Genomic DNA, 23690 nt, shown 5'->3' on the forward strand with positions numbered 1-23690 from the left:
ACATATCAGTAACTGGGAGACAGTACATTTTTTGTCCTGAAATTCCTTTGCCTCCTGGGAATGTTAATCTTTAAAACTTGCTGTGTAATCGTTACCATAACTCCCAGCTTTTTGGAGGGCTAAAGCATCACTTCCAGCTCTGAACCTTTAAAAAAAACAAAACAAAACAGCTAAAGCAAAGGATTGAGAATCATTTAGCTCCAGCTTCTTAGCCAACAGTTTAATGCAATTGCAAACCATGGTGGTGTTTTGCCTATTCTCATGAATCACTGCAGTGTAGCATCAGCAGGGAATTTTAGATGGAACGGCTGAAGGAAGCACTTTGAACAATTCTTCAACCGGGCATTTTGAACATTGTTTTTGACAGGCATTCCAAATGACACAGGTTGTGGTTTGAATTCCAAGCAGTTCCCCCTTCATACAGTTCTAGAAATGTCCTTGGTACAAGGAGCTGCTGGCAAACAACTGTGGAGTCACAATGACATAGCAGTTAGTGTTGGGAAATGAAGATGGAGAAATGCCCCTTTCACTAGAGTTTCTGAGCTGATTACTAGAAATTACAGGCCAGGAAATACCTCCCAAACTGCCCATCTCTTCTGATTGGCACAAAGTCAAGAGGTGAGCATGGTGAGCCAAGTGCCAGGGATCTCTATAACACTGATTTGAGGGGCAAAAGTCATTCAACCCTCCCCACAACTGTAGGATGGAAACCAACCTGATAAGATCCCAACTTTTATTTAAAATTGTTGATGTGCTCAGATAAGCACTGACTCTTTGTCAAGGAAGATACACATACAAACAAATATTATAGTGACAGTTTTACTTTACTTATTAAACTTTGGATGCCTGGGTGTATGGCAAGGTACTTACACTTCTTGAATTCTTGATAACTTGCCACACTGGTCCTCTTTCAGTACCAACCATACTACACCCCCGTCACCAAATTAAGTGGCTGAAGATTGGATGGCCATAGGACATCAATCCAGTTTTTCCAGTATTGGACTACAGGCCCAGTTGAGACTTTGTGCCCACAATGCCATGCACCTCTCTCTCTGGTGGCTTCAACAACTTCTGAAAAATGTCAGTATTAATCTGAAATTAAGAGGAATGGTCAAATTGCTACCTGCATGAGGAAATCCTTCCAAATGTGAATTAGGTAGAATTGTTTTATCAATCCTGCAGACATAGCCAGAAACAGTAACTAAAAGGAGTGATCTGTTCCCATTCATTGCTGAGGGTTGTTGAATCTGAATCCTAATGATATCAATTTCCTATCAGCATCATTAACTCTTTTACTGCTGATGATTTAGCAGAAAGATTCAGATTTTCAGCTGTTGCTTGCAAAACTTGTACAGAGAGTCACTATTTTTTTCCTGATAAAACCCATGTTACTATGTTAGTACAGGAATTCACTATAGCATGATATGTCACTAACAGGAACATGCATTGCACTTAGCAATTGTTTACTCCTTCTAAAATGAACATTCACTCAGTGAAAATCTTTCCTTTCTAGGAATGTGGCTTGCTGAGGAAGGGCTCTGTTCTCCTAGCTGACAATGTCATCTGTCCTGGGGCCCCAGAGTTCATTAAGTACATCCGCAATAACAACCATTTCAAATGTACCAACTTTCCCTCGCACTTGGAGTACATGAAAGCGAAGGACGCCATGGAAAAGGCTGTGTTTTTGGGATAAGTGGAGCCACTGGTAGTCAACTGTTGTTTCAAGTGTTGTAAATGCAAGTGCACAGGTTAACGCTGTCTGTGCTTCAAGTTCAGCTTTCTGTATTTTTGAGCTGTAATTAAAGCAAGTTATAATGAAGATGACTTTAGAAAAAAGGGAAACCAAGGTCTAGAGCAAGGGGGGGCAATAATTTTTGTAAGTGGACTACTTCAACTTTGGTAATGGCCCCGAGCCAGTCACACCCCCAGAAAAGGGCAGAGCCTCAGTCAAATGGGGTGGGCCTAGGGCAGAAGAGTGGTTCCCGCTAGGCACCATGTGCCTCTGGTGGTAGGGAGGGAAGGAGACTTTCCTGTGGAGTACGGGATCATGCAAAAATCTCTCAGCCCCCACCACTACTGTGCCAGGGTGCGCAGCGCCCAGACAGAATCACCAACTGTTTTGAACCGCTGGAGGTTCCCTCTGGTGCTGTGGACCCCTGGCAGTGGGGAGGAGACTTTGCACGCTCTCATCTCCAAGCCCTGATTGGCCTTGGGGCAGTGGTGGGGCAGGGTGGGCTGTGGGCCAGATAAATTAGCTTGGCAGACTGGGTCCATCCCATTGACTGGATCTTGCCCATTCCTGGTCTGGAGAGCATGTGCATAAATAGGGAAGCCAGCCAAACATTAGAGGGAGCAGCCTGTTTGTTTTTTTTCTTTTCAGATGGCTATCTTCATCCAAAATGATATACATTCCTTTTAGGTGATCTGCTTCTTGCCAGACAGCAAAACCAATTGGTTTCCTTTGAATTCAAACTCTAGAGCCAAGAGTGAAGCAGAAAATCATAGCAACTGCTGTGTGTGTGTCCTCAAGCCAAAACAGACTAATCGCTTTTAAGGAGGAGAGACACACCACACATTTTGCAGAGAAGGAACATTTCCGCAGCTAAATGCACCACTGTGAAGAGCCCTGCAGTTACATCACACCCATTCTTTGGTAGCTGCCAGTAAAAAAATTAATTGTGTTGTGTCTTGGAGAAAATAAAACATGGTTTGAGAGTGGGCAAGGCAGACAATTAAATGATTGTGCTATATGAAATACATGGGTGAAGATATACATTTGTAGGGTCCTTTTAACACACAAACAGCTTTAAGAGAGCTGCTTTTTTATAACAAACTACAAAACGCACAGACCACCAAGACCTTGATAAAAATGTGGTTTTCCAACCCTTTATATTGTACATAACCAATGTAAGCTCTTTGGGGACAGAAGATGCTTCTTACTGTGGGCCAAGAGCTGCATAAATGTAAGGTGCTGGCTGATTTATAATAGGACACAACAAGGCTGTGCCTTTCAGGGCATTTATTGTACTCTCCAGGTACTTCTCACATTACAATATATAATACTAAGGATTACTATTAAGGTAAAAGGCCATACCCATAATGACTTTATTCACCTGAATGATGCAATAATTCACTGGCAGGGCAGTTCTTAGTGTGTCCCATTGCTATTGCACAGCTGCGTGAAATTCAAAATTTATAAATAAAAATGAAAGGGAAAAAATGACTCGTGCAGTTACTGAGCATATGACTATTTTCTTCCACAGGGACTCTGCACTGCACTTCTGCTGTCTGTTTAAAGCCATGGAGCAGTTACAGAAAAGAATCCTTAATTCTAAGGGTTCAGTTTCAGCTGCTGTGGCAGTTGGGACTGAGTGCCGGGCCTTTTGTTCCTTTAATTGCTCTCTTGATTGCATCTGGTCAGCCTTCCCCTGTGTGACTTATGAGGGGGCAGGCCTGGCCTAAGCAAGCAGGCTTTAAAAGCCAGAGGCAGAGCGACTGAGGAGCGGAAGCAGACAGGGGAGTTTGAGAGGGAGTTTGGCAGAGGGAGACCTACTATGGTCAGGAAGACCTGTAACACCTGTGCCAGCACTGCTTCTGTCTCCTCCACCTGCATCTGTAGCCAGACAGAGCGCCTGAGCACAGACACCTCTACCCAGATCTTGGTGATGTTTTGCAGGGACTGTGGCTTGCAATTCCCACTTACTGATATCCAGGCTGGGGAGATCATCCAATGTGAAAGGTGCCTGCTGGTGGAATATCTCAGGCAGCAGGTGGGAGAGCTACAGGAGGAGGTGGCTAGGTTGAGGAGCACCCGCATCCATGAGCAATTCCTGGACCGTGTTCATGAGGAGACAGCTGAGGTAGCTGTCCCAGTACACAGGACTGTAGACACACCACTGGTGGAGGAGGAGACGGCTCAGGGTGGACACTGGCAGCTGGTTACTTCTGGCAGCAGGCACTGCTCCACTCCAGCTCCGAACCCTCTCACCGTGGTACTAGGAAACCGTTATGCTCTTCTTTATACAGGAGATAAGGAATCACCCCCTACAACGGAGGAGGAGAAGCCTCGTACCCCCAATGCTGAGAGGTCTTCTTCCACCACTGCGAATAGGAAACGTAGGGTAGTGGTGGTTGGAGACTCTCTTCTGAGGGGGATGGAGGTGCCCATCTGTCGCCCTGACATTTCATCTCGGGAGGTGCTGTCTGCTGGGGACCCGTATCCGAGATGTCACGGAGGCATTGTCGAGGATTATCCGGCCCTCTGACTACTACCCCATGCTACTCATCCATGTGGGCACTAATGATACTGCGAGGTGTGACACTGAGTGGATCAAGAGTGACTACAGGGCTCTGGGAGAACGGGTGAAGGAGTTTGGAGCGCAGGTGGTATTCTCTTCAGTCCTCCCTGTCGAAGGTAGGGGCCCTGGCAGACACAGGTGCATCCTGGAGGGTGAATGCCTGGCTATGAAGATGGTGTCACCAGAAAGGCTTTGGCTTCCTCGACCATGGGATGCTATTCCAGGAAGGACTGCTGGGCAGAGATGGCGTTCACCTTTCGAGGAGGGGAAAGACCCTATCTGGACAAAGACTGGTTAACCTAGTGAGGAGGGCTTTAAACTAGGTTCGACGGGGACAGGTGAGCAAAGCCCACAGGTAAGTGGAGAACATGGAGACCTGGGAGATGGGTTGGAAATGGGAGGGAGCATGGGCTAAAATGGCAAAGAGAAAGGAGGGTCAGGGCAAAACTGGGAGGCAAGGTCAAATAAGTATCTTAGATGCCTATATACAAATGCGAGAAGTATGGGTTATTAACAGGAAGAACTCGAAGTGCTAATAAATAAGCACAATTATGACATTGTTGGCATTACAGAAACTTGGTGGGAAAATACACACGATTAGAATGTTTGTATGGAAGGGTACAGCTTGTTCAGGAAGGAAAAACAGGGAAAAAATGGAGGAGGTGTTGTCTTATATATTAAAAATGAACACATTTGGAGTGAGGTGGAGATAGACATAGGCGATGGCAGTGTCGAGTCTCTGGGTTAGGCTAAAAGGGGTTAAAAACAAGGGTGATGTCATGCTAGGAGTCTACTACAGGCCATCAACCCAGATGGAAGAAATAGATGAGGCTTTTTTTAAACAACTAATAATATAATCCAAAGCCCAAGATTTGGTAGTGATGGGGGACTTCAACTATCCAGATAAATGTTGGGAAAATAACACAGCGGGACACTGACTATCCAATAAGTTCTTGGACTGCATTGGAGACAACTTTTTATTTCAGAAAGTTGAAAAAGCTACCAGGGGGAAGCTGTTCTAGATTTGATCCTAACAAATAGGGAGGAACTGGTTAAGAATTTGAAAGTGGAAGGCAGCTTGGGTGAAAGTGATCATGAAATCACAGAGTTCACAATTCTAAGGAAGGGTAGAAGGGAGAACAGCAAAGTAGAGTCAATGGATTTCAGGAAGGCGGATTTTGGTAAGCTCAGAGAGCTAATAGGTAAGGTCCCATGGTAATCAAAACTGAGGGGAAAAACAACTGAGGAGAGTTGGCAGTTTTTCAAAGGAACATTATTCAGGGCTCAAAAGGAAGCTATTCTGCTGCGTTGGAAAGATAGAAAATATGGCAAAAGACTGCCTTGGCTTAATCATGAGATCTTGCATGATCTAAACATAAAAAAGTAGTTGTCATAAAAAATGGAAAGTAGGACAAATTACAAAGGATGAATATAGGCAAACAACACAGGAATGCAGGGGCAAGATTAGAAAGGCAAAGGTACAAAATGAACTCAAACTAGCTACCGGAATAAAGGGAACAAGATGACTTTTTATAAATATATTAGAAGCAAGAGGAAGACCAAGGACAGGATAGGCCCACTGGTCAGTGAGGAGGGAGAAACAGTAACAGGAAACTTGGAAATGGCAGAGATGCTTAATGACTTCTTTGTTTCTGTCTTCACCGAGAAGTCTGAAGGAATGACTAACATAGTGAATGCTAGTGGGGAAGAGGATAGGTTTAGAAGATAAAATAACAAAACATGTTAAAAATCACCTAGAAAAGTTATATGCCTGTAAGTCACCAGGGCCTGATGAAATGAATCCTAGAATACTCAAGAAGCTGATAGAGGAGGTATCTGAGCCTCTAGCTACCATCTTTGGAAAATCATGGGAGACAGGAGAGATTCCAGAAGACTGGAAAAGGGCAAATTTAGTGCCCATCTATAAAAAGGGAAATAAGAACAATCTAGGAAATTACAGACCAGTTAGTTTAACTTCTGTGCCAGGGAAGATAATGGAGCAAGTAATTAAGGAAATCATCTGTAAACACTTGGAAGGTGGCAAGGTGATAGGGAACAGCCAGTATGGATTTGTAAAGAACAAATCATGTCAAACCAAACTGATAGCTTTCTTTGATAAGATAATGAGTCTTGTGGATAAGGAGAAGTGGTGGATGTGGTATACCTAGGCGTTTGATACTGTCTTGCATGATATTCTTATCAATAAACTAGGCAAATACAACTTAGATGGAGCTACTATAAGGTGGGTGCATAACTGGCTGGATAAGCGTATTCAGAGAGTAGTTATTAATGGTTCACAATCCTGCTGGAAAGGTATAATAAGTGGGGTTCTGCAGGAGTCTGTTTTGGGACCGGCTCTGTTCAATATCTTCATCAACGATTTAGATATTGGCATAGAAAGTACTCTTAAGTTTGCAGATGATACCAAGCTGGGAAGGGTTGCGACTGCTCTGGAGGACAGGGTCATAATTCAAAATGATCTGGACAAATTGGAGAATGGTCTGAGGTAAACAGGATGAAGTTTAATAAAGACAAATGCAAAGTGCTCCACTTAGGAAGGAACAATCAGTTTCACACATGCAGAATGGGAAGCGACTATCTAGGAAGGAGTACGGCAGAAAGGGATCTAGGGGTTATAGTGGACCACAAGCTGAATATGAGTCAGCAGTGTGATGCTATGGCAAAAAAGCAAACATGATTCTGAGTTGCATTAACAGGTGTGTTGTGAGCAAGACACGAGAAGTCATTCTTCCACTCTACTCTGCACTGGTTAGGCCTCAGTTGAAATATAGTGTCCAGTTCTGGTCACCACATTTCAAGAAAGATGTAGAGAAATTGGAGAAGGTCCAGAGAAGAGCAACAAGAATGATTAAAGGTCTAGAGGACATGACCTATGAAGGAAGGGTAAAAGAATTGGGTTTGTTTAGTTTGGAAGAGAACATTGAGGGGCGACGTGATAGCAGTTTTCAGGCATCTAAAAGGGTGTCATAAAGAGGAGGGAGAAAACTTGTTCATCTTGGCCTCTGAGGATAGAACAAGAAACAATGGGCTTAAACTGCAGCAAGGGAGGTTTAGGTTAGACATTAGGAAAAAGTTCCTATCTATCAGGGTAGTATAAATTGCCCAGGGAGGTTGTGGAATCTCCATCTCTGGAGATATTTAAGAGTAGGTTAGATAAATTTCTATCAGCGATGGTCTAGTCAGTATTTGGTCCTGCCATGAGGGCAGGGGACTGGACTCGGTGACCTCTCGAGGTCCCTTCCAGTCCTAGTATTCTATGATTCTAACATCAGTATATATGTTCTCCTTTCCCTTTCCATTCTGGATTGTCGGTGTGATAGTGCTGTAGCCCACTCCAGCAGGAAGGGAGTTAAAAACAGGCCAGAGGAAATCTGCACAAAACTGGTCTATCAAAGTGAGGTGCAGTCAGCCAATCTGGACCAGGCTGGGTCTCCAAAAAAAGGCTGCAGAGTGGAGGGGGAACTCTCTCTCCTCCTGACCAGCAAGGGAGAAGGAGCTGGGTCTCAGTAAGGGAAGGAACCAACAGCACTTAGAGCAGTACTGGGCAGGTTTAGGGAGCAGGAGAGAAGCTCCAGCCTTCATGTAAAGGCAGAGAAGGTACAAGGATCACAGAGAAGTGCCCAAGATGGGTTTGGGTCCCCTTTTCCCCACATCTAACTACTCTGGAGTATGGTTTGCCACTCATTCCCTCACTGTTGCCCTTCTCCTCCCTTGCTGCTCATCTTCTCACCTTCCCTTCCCTACTTGACCATCACTGGCTTTGCTGCCTCACCTTCCCCCCTACCTGCTGCTAGCTTGCCATTCATCTCCTCACCTTCCCCCCTACCTGTCACTGATTTGCTGCTCACCTTCTCATCTGAATATTGGGACAAATGGCATCCCAATGTACACTGGTTGGGTCAAAGAGATAAATAGCAGAACATCTGGTCACTCTAACAAGGCCAGCCAGGTAGAGGCACCCCCAAATTTGAATTCCTTTAGATGTAAGGGACTGTAACAAGTGGCTGGATAGAGGATACCCTCTTACCCAGCATCACCAGTGGGATACTCAGGATCTCCTTGAATATCAGCATAATCAAATGCCCAGGTAAGTGTTGCCTGCTCCTATAATAGAGTTACATAATGTGCAAGTGTGTTACATAATGGTGTGTTACATCATGTGCAAGTGTGTAGACACATGATCATTACTGGTATCTAATTCACTGGTATGGCACCAAAGGCCTTCTGCTGATTTTAAACAGTTTAAAAGACACGCAGAGAACAAATTTACAAGCCAGTCTGCACCTTAGGGTGAATGCCCAATGCCCACTGTTTTATAACTTGGACTGGCCTCTTCTAGCCTACAGGCCTTTCGTTGCAGTAGTATCTCCCTTTTAGCACAGCAGGTTCCTGTCACTTACAGACACTGATGAACCCCAACATGTCAAAGACAGACATAGGAGATGGCACACTTGGTCTGCTCAGAAGCTCTGTATTGTGACCTTGTTACACATAAGAATTCTGAAGCAAAACAAGTGCCACAAGATCATCTGCGTATCGACGAAGGTTTAGTTGTTGCTTGTAAATGCAGTCTTCCAGTGTAGTTTGCAAAACAGAATCCGGGAAAAGTGTTCTTATTTTTTAGCTTACAGCCCTTTAAACAGGTTGATGTGAAATAAGAGATTATACAAACAGAATATCAAGAAAGTAGGATGTGGCAGAAAAAAGCACAAAGAAGCTCTTCAGTTGTAGATATTACACAGAGAGGATTCCTTCATGTTGCAGGGCAGTGTTATTTATCATGAGCTCTGTGTATGCAGTCAGAACCATGGCTACTTTTTTAATGTCAAAATTAAGTGTTTCTCTTCAATTAGAATTACACAGCCAGCATGTTTATGGAAGGTGCTGACTTCTATTCCTGTTTGTGCATTACCAGATTGGTCCTTGACTTTGAAACTTCAACAATTTTGCCCTTGGCCAGACTTTTGTAACATTATTTATTACTGGTGACCAAGAACAAAAAGCTAAGTTTGAACTAGATAACAGAGCTGCTGCTCAGTGTAAACATTCATTTTAGAAGCAGTGGAAACTATAGGCTAGCCTGTCATCTATCTCTGTACAAGTTAGGCCATTCAGTGTCCTAAAGATCCCAGAATCGATTGAGAATCAATGCAATATCATCCTATTGCAATGGGTGTAAAAGACAATCCAAATATTCAGTACTGTTCTCCTGGAAGAGTAAATCACAGCTCAAGCATTTGACCAAAGACTGTCAGCTTGTAAAGCACCACTGATGGAAACTACCTATTAAATAAATTCCTCCAGCCACTTCTCCCAACTCACTGTGCAAGTGATCAATTCTGAGCCAATCTTAAATGAGATAAATTAGCCAAATAAAAAATATTGGCAAGGCCCAGTGGTAAGGAGATGTGCTATGTGAGAGACAAGTATCCTACAACTGTTCCTACAACACTATCTCCTCATGTTCTCAACCTTCCCCCCATTATGGTTAAGAGCCAACACACAAAAATTTAAACTGAAATTTTAAACAGATAAGACAGCAGCTGAAAAGTCTGGGGGAGGGGAAAGGTCCACTACATTTGCCATTGCCCCTTTAACTTTTCATTTACTTGTTGCCAGCTTGTACCACAGCCTGGTATTGCCAACAGTGTGCATTAGTTACAAATTAAGCTGTTTCAGGAGGAAGCAAAAATATACTTGTGAACACTGTGATGACAGGAAGCTCACTGGAGATTTTGTTGAAATCAGAAACGAACCCAGGCTGTGATATTTCATGTCAATTGTTCCCACATTACCCTTTTACCTCAGGGACTCTGTTCTCCAATTTGGCCAGAAGATGATGAGCTGAAAATGAAATTCCTCTGACAGCTGTAAAAGGTCAACTGTAGATATTACGTATTTGTTTTAGCTCAGTATCTTACCTACAGCATCTACTAAGTCATTTGCCACTTGAGTGAAGCCATAGAGAAAACAAAAGTCAGATTCCTTCCTGCAGCGGAATGTTGGCAATGCCTACAAAGAGACAGATTCTGAGGGCAGGAGCCACACCGCTTGTAAAATGAGATGCTGCATCTCTCTGTTGATCTAATCAGCATTGAGGAACCTGCCAGTGAGAACCAAGAGTGTAGCTCAGAGAAGATCTGTTGTGCAGAGGTCTGTTCCCTATGTTGTTCTAGATCACATATATCCAACTCAGCCTGCTACATACAGTTATATAAAAGTTAACAGAAGCGAGATTGGATTAGGTCAAACAAAAAAATCCACCCACGGACTATATTAAACTAAAGAAGAATCAGAAGTTAACTAAATTAATTGGAGGACCAAATACAGAGGGGATGGATGACCTGTGCCACTCACCACCTCCTTTAGGGGAGTCTTGAAAAAAATCAAAATAGTGGAAAATGATGGACTAGAAGGAGAAAACTTTATCATCATGGCTGCCACTTCACCATTTCCTGGGATGAAACGATCCACTACAACATTTAGGTCTTCGCTGTCCTGACCCTGAAAGGTGTCCTGACCCATTCCAGGCCAGAAAGGGGGGAACCAATTACATCATCACTTCTACCACTTTGGTTAAGTTCTGAACAGTACCTGCAATGGCCGATTTAGATTCCCCTTGTCATTCCTTGATGTGCCCTTTACTTCACACCGCCTTATTTCTTCTCTCTTTTTTCTCCTTCTGTGTAATAAGTGTCCTGCCTACCCAGACAATGCTGCATCTTTTACAATACTGCTGTAATCTCATGACTAGACACAGCTAAAAACTATTCCCTACACCTCTCAATGCTCATACAAGTTTGCCAGGCCTTGGGGTGAGCTGATAAGACCATGCGCTTGCTATTCCTGACTTGGTCCAAGAAGGAGGCTGCGAGTGAGCACCAGAGACAGAAGCATCATTTTCTGTCTTGATTGTGCTTTACTGTCATTTTCTGTGTTAATTTGTCTTGTTGGATCTTGAAGATAGTGATAATGGTCTTACCAGTTGCTCCAGACCATCTCAACTAAGGCCAGATCTACACTGGTGAAAAAAAAATCAATGCAAGATATTCAACTCCAGCTACCTTGTATTGATTTTTCTGAGGCAGCCCCACAGTAGGAGGTTGATGGGAAAAATTCTTCCACAGACTTCTCTGACTCCTCCCTTGCTAAATCGAACCCAGGAAGATTGCCAGAGCATTGATTCTCCAGTAAATGGAGACGTGGCCTTCTTAGAGAAAGAAGTTATCACCATTTAAAAGACTGGTAAATAGGGTGGGCTGGTGGGTTCCCTATAAAATCTTTCTATTGTTAAAGGAAAAGGGAATAAGAAATATTGCAAAATGAAAGACTTCCTTAATATTTCACATCTGAAATGCTTTAACTGACTTTCTCTTTTTTCCTGCACCTTCAATACAAGGTTATATACAATGCTGAATGGTGACAATTATCATGATACTAAGCAGGTTCAGGTCTCTACTCAAAACCTTGAATCATGTTTAACTCTTTAGGGTTCTACAATGATAGCATCACATTAACACCTTTGATTATTTGGGCCCACCTATTCCATTAAAATTAATACAGCTGAACTGTCAGCAATTAGCTATGTCATGTTCTGAGAGGTTGTCTCCCCAACTTCTGGGTTAGATCTGACACATACTGTAATATATGACTTTTATCAGCAAGTGCTGCAAAAGATCAGTGACTTCACAAATGGTAAACCTATCAATAAAATATGCTTGTCAATCCAAATGTGCAGTCCTTTGAATTGCCCAATGCAGATCTCTGTCTCCCTCTAGGGATGTTAAAATGCAGTTAATTGACTAGTCAATGGAATTTCTATCGACTAGTTGGTAGGCACTTCCCCATTCCGCCTTTGAAATGTACAAGAGTCCTCGCTGGGAGTTTTGTACATTTCAAAGGAAGAATGCGGAACTCCGAGTACAGCCCAGGGCCAGCGGGAAGTCCCGCTGACTCTGGGCTGCACGCAGGTGCCTTCTTTGAAATGCACAAGAGTCCCCAAAGGGGGCTCTTGTGAATTTCAAAGCCACGGAGCCTGGAGTCAGCAGGGCGGGGGTGGGGGGTGAGGGATGGAATCCTCCAGCTGATCCCAGGTTCCCTGCAGCATTTCCTGGGGAGCCCAGGGTCGCCTGGGGAGTCCCCAGCTGACCCTGGGCCCCCACAGCTGCCCCTTTGAATCGCACAGATGCATGGCTCAAAGGGATAGCTTCCACACAGTTGATCCGTGGAGCAGCTGTTTGGTGGCTGTCTCTTTAAACCATACATCCTCATGATTCAAAGAGGCAACTGCCTGGAGCCCAGAGTCAGCAGGACTCCTAGCAGCGTGCAGTGCTGGGGATTCTTGTGCATTTCAAAGGCGGCACCCAGTCAGCTGTACATGGAGTTCTGCATTCCTCCTTTGAAACATACAAGAGCCTCAGAGGGAAGTGCCTATTGACTAGTCAACTAGTCAAAAGACTAGCAAATGCTTATCGGACTAGTCTTTAACATCCTTATCTCCCACCATGGACACACGCTTGTATCTTAATAAAACCACAATCTGCATCATATGTACAGTCAAAAAGCTAGTGTACAGTCAGACTCACCATTTCCTGCTGCAATACATTAAATTAAGCACAAATCACTTTCATTACTGGAGGTCTTTTCGCAGCACCCCTGGCCTGCACTGCGATCTCACTATGCCAGTCCCTGGTTAAATGCTGTCATACGGCAAAAAGAATATTTAGGACATCCAACGTAACAAATACAAATAACCAGTGGCACACATAGTCTGTCCAGGCATGGTTTATTGAAAACACACCAAACTGTTATCCTGTACACCTGATTTCTAACAAGCATTCTACTTATCTGTATTATGGAAAATTCCTATAATAATACATTCTGTTATGGTAACATTTGTTCTTTGATAGCATAATTCACCTTTTATCCCCCCCTCACTTACTCTTAAAATAAAACCATTCTAAGTGGTCCAGTTTATAGTATAGCATAACTAGAATGCAAAAATCCACTGGCCTAAACTACAATGATAATGCTGACTAGTATTACAGAAAACACATTGTAATTTTTTTTATTTTCCTACCATGAAAATTTTAAGGCACGATAGTTACAAACACATTAGCTACTAGTTACCAGTATGCTTCTTAGTCTAGTTATGTTTTTGTTTGCTGAACAGTTATATCCTCAACTGGATTGGCAGGCTTTGCAGCATATGCTCTTTCATCCTCACTCATCTCACAATCGTGTTTCTGAACATTCCACCCAAACATAAATTTAAGACTGGAAAAAAAAAAAGTTGATACCACTGTTCCTGAATGTGCTAGACTAGTTACTGATAATCAGTAAAAACCTCCCTGTGAAAGGTACGGGGACATCAGCTTTTTAGGAGCAGAACAGTGAAAAGATTTTGCCAGAAATTATACATCATCTGTTAACACCTTTGTAAGTGTGTGTGTGGCTGGGGGGGGGGGGAGGGGGAGTAGGAGACACACTAATACCCAACCAAGAGCACAAAAGCATGGGCATAAGCTATTAGCACATTATGGTGTGAAGCCAGGAGTGTCACAATAGGAAGTAATAAAACCAATCTCATTACCATGGCCCCTGCTATGTAGTGATTTATAATGCATTCCCCCCCCCCCTTGGTAATGAAGCCTAAACCACCCAATAAGCTATAGGTAAGTAATAAAAGTGGGAGACTCTTCATCCTAGTGCTCTAGGAGTTTCATCCAGGAGAAAGTGCTTTCCACAGCACAAGCCTTGTGTTGAGCAGGCCATGTGTCACCACTTCTCATCAGGATTGGCAAAAGCTTACTGGATTTGTGGGCCCACACTTGCTAACCACTGCTTCCTGTGTAGGTCTTCATTATTATGGGTCAGTTCCAAATCAGGCCCTTATATGATGTGCTGGATACACAGCACTGCTCCAAGAGCTGTGTGGGGAACCCGTTGGTGGCAGAGAAAGGTGCTGCTGACTCTGTGCCATTTACTCTACTCTCTGTCAGGGACATTCCTGAGAACATAGCTAGGGAACTCCTCTATGGGACCTTTCAAGTTATGCCGATGGGTGAACTGGCACTTGGCTAGCTCCAGAAGCAGGAGAGGGTGGCTTAGGGCCCCCTATTTTCCCACCCCTCCCAGGATCTTGCACTAAGCAGCTTGGCCTAACATGGTATCTGACTCTGTAGAAGTAGGAACTTGACTTGGTACAGCTATTTCTTCAATAGACAGCAGCCAAACTTACAGCTGTAGGGGGCTCCTGAATCTTGGCAGCCCCACCAAAGTTAGCACTTGGTTTTTTCAGTGACCACAGCGTAGTGTCCTAGGCTGCAATTTTCTCCCTAGTTTCCCCCCATCAGTATGTGGAATAAATTTTATGTGCACCAGGCATGTGTACACCACCAATAGAAAAATATGCTGCCAGTTGTGAGCACTTTACTAATCAGTTAGGCAGCATTTGAATCTCTTCTGGCCAGCCACTGGGAATTTAACTCACAGGGGACACTGTTGGGCTATACTGGGACTGTTTCCTGGAGACAGAGCTCTGTGGGATGACTTGATTCCCTTAAGGAAAAATTATTCCTCACTTCATCACAGCCCTAGCTAAGAACATAAGAACGGCCGTACTGGGTCAGATCAAAGGTCCATCTAGCCCAGTATCCTGTCTACCGACAGTGGCCAGCACCAGGTGCCCCAGAGAGGGTGGACCGAAGACAATGATCAAGCAATTTGTCTCCTGCCATCCCTCTCCAGCCTCTGACAAACAGAGGCCAAAGACACCATTTTATCCCCTGGCTAATAGCCTTTTATGGACCTAACCTCCATGAAATTATCTAGCTTCTCTTTAAACTCTATCATAGTCCTAGCATTCACAGCCTCCTCTGGCAAGGAGTTCCACAGGTTGACTACACGCTGTGTGGTAACAGAGATTCCCTCCTGGTCAACATTAAGCTTGTATCCACTGTTGTGCTCGCTTCCTCCACAAAAACACACTAGAAACTCTTTTTTCCAGCCCTCGCCCCTTTGTAAACCTGATCTCCAGTTGTCATGGTGCAGGAGCCTGGAGCAAATGGCAGGGAGGAGTTTACATATTTAATCTCGGGGCCAGACTGAATATCTTGGCAGGGGTCTCTGGAGTGGCTTGATTTACTGATTTCTCTCTCAAACTGCTGCTTTCCTGCCTCTGCATTCAAACCCTACTAGAATGCCTTGTGCTCCCTTCATTCACATCCCAGGTCTGAAATGAAGCCCATACCTAGTTGGGTAAACAACAGGTAGGTTGTAGGGGGAGGAATTGGAAGGGACAGGTAAGGACACACATCCTGAAAGGTCCCAGTATGGTAGTGGCTAGCTATAGTTACCATACATGGGCCCCGCCCCAATATATTTCTGTAAGAGGGCACTTCTTGCAGGTGAGACCACCGCCTGCAACATTCTTTAACTGTAGCTTGACTGATGCTAGGATTGATCAGCAGCACCATTTTAAAGCAGAGGGCTTCCTGGTTTGGTCTAGGGCTGGTTGGAAGAGCTGCTCATGCTGGAGGCCATTCTGATGTATAAGACAGCTTTGTGAATCCCTCTCTCTCTCAGTGTCAGGGAAAGGCTTGGGAGAAAGGAGCAGAACAATAGTAATGAAATGTACAGGATTAAATTATTTTATTGCTATATACTCTGTGTAAATCTTGGCTGGGGTGAGGTGGTCAGTTGCTCCCGTTAACAGGCCTGATATTTTGCCTCTTAGTATAAACACCACATACTACGAACTGGGAGGGGGGAGGAGAGAAAAGAGAGGAGGTGGTCTTCTACTTCTCAATAGCAAGAAGCCCTACAAAGTAGTCAAAAATACTAAGCAGGAAACAAGGAAAAAGAATAATTAGCTGCAGTAATTCCAAGCATCCAGTTCCATTCCTTCCAATCTGAGAGGATGGATTCTGCTTAGAATACAACACACAATCTGCTTCTCAAAACACCCCTCTAATTTTTGGTTTGGCCTATTATAAAGGGAGGTCATTTGCCCAACCTGGATTCTGATCCAGATATTTGAACATCCTCAAAGCATGGATGTTGAGATCTAGTGTTCTGTTTTTGGACTTTTCCCTGGGTAGATCATTTAAGTTTATTGGCCCTGTCTCTTCTCCCTGGGTGTTTCCTATAGCCTTCCCTTTTTGCCATTCTCCCACCTAATCTCTCCCTGCTTTGGAACAGTCTTCTCAGAAAAGCCTTGCAACATTTGGCTAGTTATTTGCAGTAATCTTTTGATGAGACTCCTTTGGAAAATACAATACTTTGATAAAAATAACCAGGGACAGATTGACACCAAAGTGACCTGGGATCTTTCTTTACACATTTCAAATAGGCTACAAAGATAATTTCATTGCTAAATGATGCTGATTTTTTTAAAAGAATCTTTTCATATACAAAAAAGAATACACAAGGTCAAAACCCAAGCAATATAAAACTCTTCTGTGTTAACAGCCTAGTTAAAAGTGTCTCTACTGCTTGGTAGAATACATATGAAAAGAGCACCATTGTTAGAATATACAGTAAAACTATGTATCTGGTTTTAGTCTTTATGCTTTTATATCTACATGAAGAAAGAACCCATATTCACAGATGGATCTCTTGACCACCGAAGCATCTAAGACCCCCACATAAAAGTAAAGAACCAATGACTGTAATCTTATTTTGCTCTAAACAACTTTACCTTTCTTAGAACCCAGACATAACAGCTTTATGCGTGAGTGGGATGGGAAAGGGAAGCAAATTAGTGCATGTATCACCCAAACTGTCAGCAACTTCAGGCATCAGTCTTTCCCTGAATCAATAGCCCTCCTGCATACCACTTCATGCGGTTTTGGCAATCTATCGTCTGCCCAATTATATGCATATATATGTATGTATATATATTTATTTATATGTATTTGTCAAATTGTATTACACTCAAGAAGATACAAAGCTCTTTATGCTTGCTTTTTTCGTTTTTTAATTTTGTGCAAAAAATTAGACGTTTACTATTACAGTAATATTTTTCTTTTTTTGTTGTGGATTTTTTTCATTTTAAATTACAAATGAAACGGCAGGCACTGAAAACTCAAAATTAAGTTTGCTTGATTCAAAAATATGCTTTCTAGTCAGACTGCATTTAAGAACTTGTAGATGTAAACATGGCAACCAAATGACAATGTAACTAAACAAAGTAAGTAAAAGGCATCCATCCAATGGTGAGAGAGAGAGATTTGATTCTTGTTATCATCCTTCTCTCTCACCGGACCAAAACCCAAAAGAAATCAATGATTTGCATTTAATACAGATCATCACCAGATAGCACTGTGTAAAATGTGACCATGTGGGGAAAAAATTCACCCTTATGCTGAGAGTCTACTTATGTCCTATCAGGCGGCTTTGAGTAGACCCTCTGCAAGTGGCTGAATTTTACCCTAAGTGTGAAACCTGAAAATGAAAACCAAAAAAACAACACAACAAAGCCAGGATGATGACTTCTTTAAAATATATATATATATATATCAGTCCCCTTTGTAGCACTTTTCATCAACCTCTACAGCCCAAGACATGCATGGATCCAACAACAACTGAGTCTATCATCAAAAATACAAGGGGCCAACCCATCTGAAGATTACAGTGTGTTCTAATGGGAACTCTCTAATGAGGAAGCTTCCATTCCTCCCCATCTGTTAACAGCTACAGGGAAAAATATGTTAAATATTAAATCACCATCCACCCATCATCAATACTTACAGGGGGGAAAAAAGCAACTCCTTTCCTGCAGTCATCATGAGCAACAAAAATGAAATTTCAACTAACTCCATTTCTCAGCACAGAGTTCTGAATTGGGACAGTGAAACAAACCTTCAACACACTGTTTACATATGTGGAAGTAAAAACAGAACCATTACAGAAGTCAAAATGCAGAAGTATTTTACACCAGATTAGAATGATAATACAGCACAGTGTGATATCGCTTATTCTAATAGCAGATTATACAGCTTGCATCAACTTCACTGTCTACGTTCCAGTTCGTTCAACCAGCATAAATATTTTTTTCTCCTTTCATTAAAATCCAACAAACTCACTCAACATTCCTGCTTTTCTTGTGAAAAAAGAGTAAAACCTCAAAACCAAAAAACCCCAAACTCCCTAAAATAAAATTCTTTTAAAAATTAAATTCACAGTTCAAAAATAACCTCCCCCCCAAAAATCAAACACAAATGAAAAGTGCTAATTTCCTTTAGACTATACTTAAGATATATTTCAAATATTTTGCAGTTCTTCTTTCACTTGCAAATCTGTCCTCTTTCCAACCACGTGACCGTCTCTTCTCATACTTGACACCATCCTCATTTAAGAGTCATCTAAGAACCTAACCAGTTAGATGTAAGCTTGGATTTTTTCTTCGTTGAGGGAGTGGGAAGCACAGGGAGGTGGCTGCTTCTGGTGGGAATGTAATAGAGGTTTAAAAAGCAAACTGTCTTGCTGTAAGGCATGGTGTTCCAGGATTGGCTGATGGCAGTTGTCCGTTTTCTCCCCACACCCTCCCAGAATCTGCAGACTGTTCACGGATGCAGCGCCCTCCGAATCTGAATGGCAGTGGTGATTAATGATGAGATCCTGTTTGTTGGTTCAAATTGTTTTTTTCCCCGCAGTTTAAAAAAAGAAAAAAGTAGTTGGACTTTAGCCCTGGAAAATAAAGCCATCACTGATTAATATATGAAATAATGCACCTTTGATGACCTCAAGCACTCACAGTATGAGCTCAGGTAGCATGACACTCCCCATATGAACCCCAGTATCACAATTCCTTTAAAAGCAGAAATTAGCAGGAAAGAAAAGTCCAAATCCATAAGTTTAAAAAGGAATCCTCACCCACCCTCAGTCCTTTCTTCACTCTGAAGGAACAACCCTCAAACGTGGGACAATTGTGTCCTGTCAAAGCTTTAAATGTCAATCTTTGGAGCAGGATCCATGACTTCTTACTGCACTTGGCCCTGTGGGGTGCTGATCCCGGGGTCTGAGTACCACAATAATACAAATCATCAATCTATGGTAACCACAGAGCCCCGAGGATTTCACATATGTAGTAGCTAGATGGGGGTGAATTACCAGGGCAGAGCCCAGAGGAATCAGATGTGAGAACTCATCTTGTTCTCCTTACCACAGAGACTTCCATCTCCTTTCAATGAGAATTTTTCTTAAGTAAGGATTTCATGGTCAGGGCATCTCCCCCACCCTTCCCCGCTACCCATTGATAATACACCAGACTGGAAGTACTGTCCTAAAGGACACCAGGACGTGGCTTTTCACTCTTAGGCTATGTCTAGACTACATCCCTCTTTCGAAAGAGGGATGTAAATTAGACAGATCAAAATTGTAAATGAAGCCAGGATTTGAAATTCCCATGCTTCATTTGCATAATCGCATCATGGCGTTTTTTAAAAAAACGCTATTTCGAAAGTGAAATCCCGGCTTCATTTGCAATTTCAATATGTCTAATTTACATCCCTCTTTTGAAAGAGTGATGTAGTTTAGACGTATCGATAGAGAGCTGGGCTCAAATCTTTAATCAAATGAGCAGGAATCTGCTGCCCATATCCCAGTCCCCTACAGGCAGGGGTGCCGACAGCCTATGCAGGCTCCTGTGTAAGGTGTGGGCGGGGGTTTGATGCCACACGCCTAGAAGGGACAAGGCCTCAGGCAGAAGGGACAGGACTACATTCCTCGCTGCTTCCTTCCCCCTCTGCCCCCCCGCACCAGTACTCCACACCGTCCGGAATGTGGTGCTCCTCCTCCCCGCCTAGCCCTCAGAGCTGCCCAGAGCGCACCACATGGCATTCTGGCTGTGATTCAAAGGGCCTGAGGCTCTGGCTACCACCATTATCATAGCAGCAGCTGGAAACCCTCGGCCCCTTTGGACTGCTGGACCCCAGGGCAACTGCTTTCTTGCCCCTTCATCCCCAATCAGTGGGCCTGCCTGTAGGTCTGCATCACTAAGTTAGCACACAGTTTGCTGTTCTCTTGTCAAGCATGACTCTGGACTTACACAGTAAGAGCACTGCAGAGAAAGAGTGAGGTGCGATGACAAACAGTCTACTCATGCTACTACGCCTCACACCTTCTTATGTGTGTAATGCCCCTGCACACTTTTAAATAGAAATAGGAGTTTTGCCTTCCCCGTCACTTTAAGGTCTGAGAAAAGAAACAAAGTGAATCTAAAATTTGAGACTATGCAAGGTTTTAGATGTAAAGTCACCAGGAGAATGCAAAGAGTAGAGAAGTGCAGCATCACCACGGGCTGGTTACATTGCAAAGTTCATGTCTGCTTTTTAAAAACCATTCTCCTGCTGTTTTACAAAGCCCTGCAAATTCATCTACATAAACCTTTTCTCATTCCCCAATGCTTATTTCATCTGTTACCATGAGTAATTTATGCCAAGACAGAGCAGGTCTTCAGAGATGGAAAAATTGCTCTTTGAAACCAGCATCCAGAGGGGGTCAAGCAAAGCAGCCTATTAGAAGTTTTAATTTTTTAAGCAAGTGCTTCTTCTGCAGGCCAGCATAAAGCCAGCAAAAAGTGCCAAACTAACAGCCCTAAGAACTGAACTCCACAGACCCAATACTGGCAGAGGATAGACAGTGGCAGTGCTGGATCCCACAGCTGGTCAGCAATTTAAGACCAGAAGAGGGACAGTTAGGAGCCAAAAGGACTATTTATGCAGTAGGAGAGCCAGAGAGACAACATGGGCGAGGTAATATCTTTTATTGCACCAACCTCCGCTGGAAAGAGTCAAGTTTTCTAGCCACACTCAGTTCTTCAAGTTTGAAAGCACTGTCCACCTAGCTAAGGCCAGATCTACACTGGGGTGGGGGTAGGAGAGATCAACTTAAGGTATGCAACTCCAGATACGTAAATAACGCCAAGTTTGGCTCTGTCTCTACAGCAGGAGGTTGACGTAAGAAACTCCCATTGACTTCCCTTACTCCTTGCAAGTGAAGAGTACCAGTGCTGAAAGGGTGGGGGCCCCTCAGCGTTTGATTTAGTGGGTCTTTACTACACCCGCTAAACTGAACTGTGGAAGATTGATCGCCAGAGCACCCATATTCCAATAAGTGGAGATGTGGTCTGACAAAGGCCTTATATGGGTCTATTACAGGCTGCAGAGGCCAGAGATTTCTAGCCCATCCCACTAAGGGAAACAAAAATGAGTCATAAACTCTGATCCTTCCTATTGTACTGCACTCCTCTCATGACTGGTTTGCTTCTTACTGATAAATGTGATTTCCAAGTAAAGGACTGCTTTGCTTCAGCACTGAGCAATGGGTGCTCACCACCTCGGGAAGTCAGGCTTTCAGGGCCTATAAGATATTGGTAAGAAGAAGTTGCAGAGTGTAATCCTCATGGTTACTAAAGATCAGTGCTTTTTTTTGTATTAAAAAAAAGTGCCGGTACTAGGGATTTAGTCAACAGCCAGCCACTCAGTCTGTAGTACTACAAATAATGCAGAATCTGACCAGCTGCCAGGAGGTGTAACATGGATAACAGCAGTTGTGGGCAAAAGCCTCTCAGAGGGCTGAATCCAGCCTTTGATGTCACCCACAAGGCAGTTCTTGTGTGTTGTCTGGGGGCTGGAGATACGCCAGTCCTTTCAGCTGCTCCTATTTAAAGGTTTCCTGCCTTCCCTGCACCTGCCAGGCAACAAGGAAGGTGTCAGCCCTTAAATAGAAGCAGCTGATAGGGCTCAAGTCCGACCCCACTTCTAGCACGTTGCCTGGGAGCCACCCCGGAAGTGGGAGTCCTTTCAACTGCTTCTATTCAAAGAGCTTGTACCTGCTGAGTGGCTGCCAGGCAACAGGTTAGCAGCAGGGCCAGGAGCTGCGAGCCATGTTATGTAAATTCTAAGCCTCCACCCCAGAACGTTCTGGGAGTAGGCTAGCCCCAGCACCTTCTCCTTTGCTGCAGGTCTCTTCCATTGGCTGGAAGTCAGGGACTCCAGGCCAAACAAAGCTCCCAGGAGGGTAGCTCTCAACCCGCCCCTTCTACCTGAAACCCCACCCCTTTCTGGTCAGCCTGAGACCGCTTCTGAAATTTGTGAAGTGGCTCCCCTTCAAAAATTATTGCCCACCATGGATAACAGACTTGGTAGCAGAAGGAAGATTAGTGGCAGCAGGAGTGGTAAAAGCTGGCACAGTTTTAAGGAGCTTGGCACATACGGAAGATAGAGAACAAGAAGGGTGAAAAAAAAAGCCTTGAACTTTGTAGAGGCAGCAGGAGTTGGGACTTGTGGCTCCCTGTTTATCGTATGACTGACATTCTGCACCCCCTGGAAATTAATTGTGTGCGTGGCTTCCCTTTGGGACAGGACTGTGGAATTCTTAGGAGCCTCAGGGGAGATTCATGAATGTATTTTTTTTCTGAGGGCTCAGACTAAATCTGATAATGAGCTGAGGGGTAGAGGGGAAAAATAGCTGAAAACATTTTAGCTCAGTCAGGACAATTCTATTCAATTTAATTCCCGTGGCCTAACAGCAGAAATCGTTCATATTTCTGTGGATAGCACATTGATCAGGACATGAATTCACTGTCTGGTTATTTGACAGGTTATTTTTTAATCAAACAGCAGTGGTTTATAGTGTTTCATTAAAGATACAGAGTACAATATAAACACCCCCTTTTTAGTGCATTTTCCTTTGCCTAAAAAGAACAGGTTAGCAGGCTGCCTCAGAGATTTTGCAGTGAGACAGATCATGCACAATGAGACATAGTAATCACTAGCACCAATTACCATTAAAAGGACCTACCATGCATGCAAATTAGACCCAGGAGTCAACAGGCTGGGGTTTAATTTCACGAGCATCCACCAGATTCACCGAAGCCCTGTTACTCCTGTTAATGTTTTTCCTATTTGTGTCATTCTGCAGCAAACAGGGTGAGGAGTTAAAGGCAAAACAGAGCGGATTAATCAAACACACACAAAATCGGTAAGCTCAAAGGATTGCAAGGGAGAATTAGTGGAGAGAGAAAAACACTGGCAAAGGCATAGCTATTCCATAGGTACTGACAAAAGCATTCGTGGGCTCCAAGGCAGGACTCCACTTCATTGCAATGGTTATTCACAAGTTTTAGCCCATCATACTATCTCTGAGCCACAGGTGTTAAGAGTGTTTGCCATCCAGAAATCAGCACATATTTCTGTTGTCTGGGGTAATGCAGAGGACACCTAGACTTTGCCCAAGTAAGGGCTGCTTCAACATTACTGGAACCTGAGAGCAGCACTTCAGTGACATAAAACAGACTGTATTTGGGCTGCCCTCCACCTTTACCAGCGAGGTAGCACAGACTGAGGAAGAGATGGGTCCCAATGC

The 23690-nt window shown here is 43.6% G+C and overlaps 2 protein-coding genes across 15 annotated transcripts in view; one reads left to right on the forward strand and one right to left on the reverse strand.

Annotated features, from left to right (window-relative positions):
* The window catches only part of COMT (catechol-O-methyltransferase), a 47588-nt gene extending 35391 nt beyond the window's left edge, over positions 1-12197 (forward strand). For 2 of the 4 annotated variants that reach the window (XM_075898331.2, XM_075898334.2), the window contains one exon: positions 1514-12197. In XM_075898331.2, the coding sequence (XP_075754446.2) occupies positions 1514-1693 (180 nt within the window). In that variant the 3' untranslated portion in view covers positions 1694-12197. The remainder of the gene's footprint in view (positions 1-1513) is intronic. The other 2 variants (XM_075898333.2, XM_075898332.2) reach the window with 1 other exon arrangement.
* An 890-nt stretch (positions 12198-13087) lies between these two features.
* ARVCF (ARVCF delta catenin family member) overlaps positions 13088-23690 on the reverse strand; it is a 603575-nt gene continuing 592972 nt past the window's right edge. For 10 of the 11 annotated variants that reach the window (XM_089775246.1, XM_075898325.2, XM_075898321.2 and 7 more), the window contains 2 exons: positions 23127-23240; positions 13088-19010 (listed from right to left, as the gene is read on the reverse strand). In XM_089775246.1, the coding sequence (XP_089631372.1) occupies positions 23139-23240 (102 nt within the window). In that variant the 3' untranslated portion in view covers positions 13088-19010; positions 23127-23138. The remainder of the gene's footprint in view (positions 19011-23126; positions 23241-23690) is intronic. The other variant, XM_089775248.1, reaches the window with a different exon arrangement.

The sequence above is a fragment of the Pelodiscus sinensis genome, chromosome Z (genome assembly GCF_052426305.1).
Source record: "Pelodiscus sinensis isolate ZL-2025 chromosome Z, ASM5242630v1, whole genome shotgun sequence".
NCBI classification, from domain to species: Eukaryota; Metazoa; Chordata; order Testudines; family Trionychidae; genus Pelodiscus; species Pelodiscus sinensis.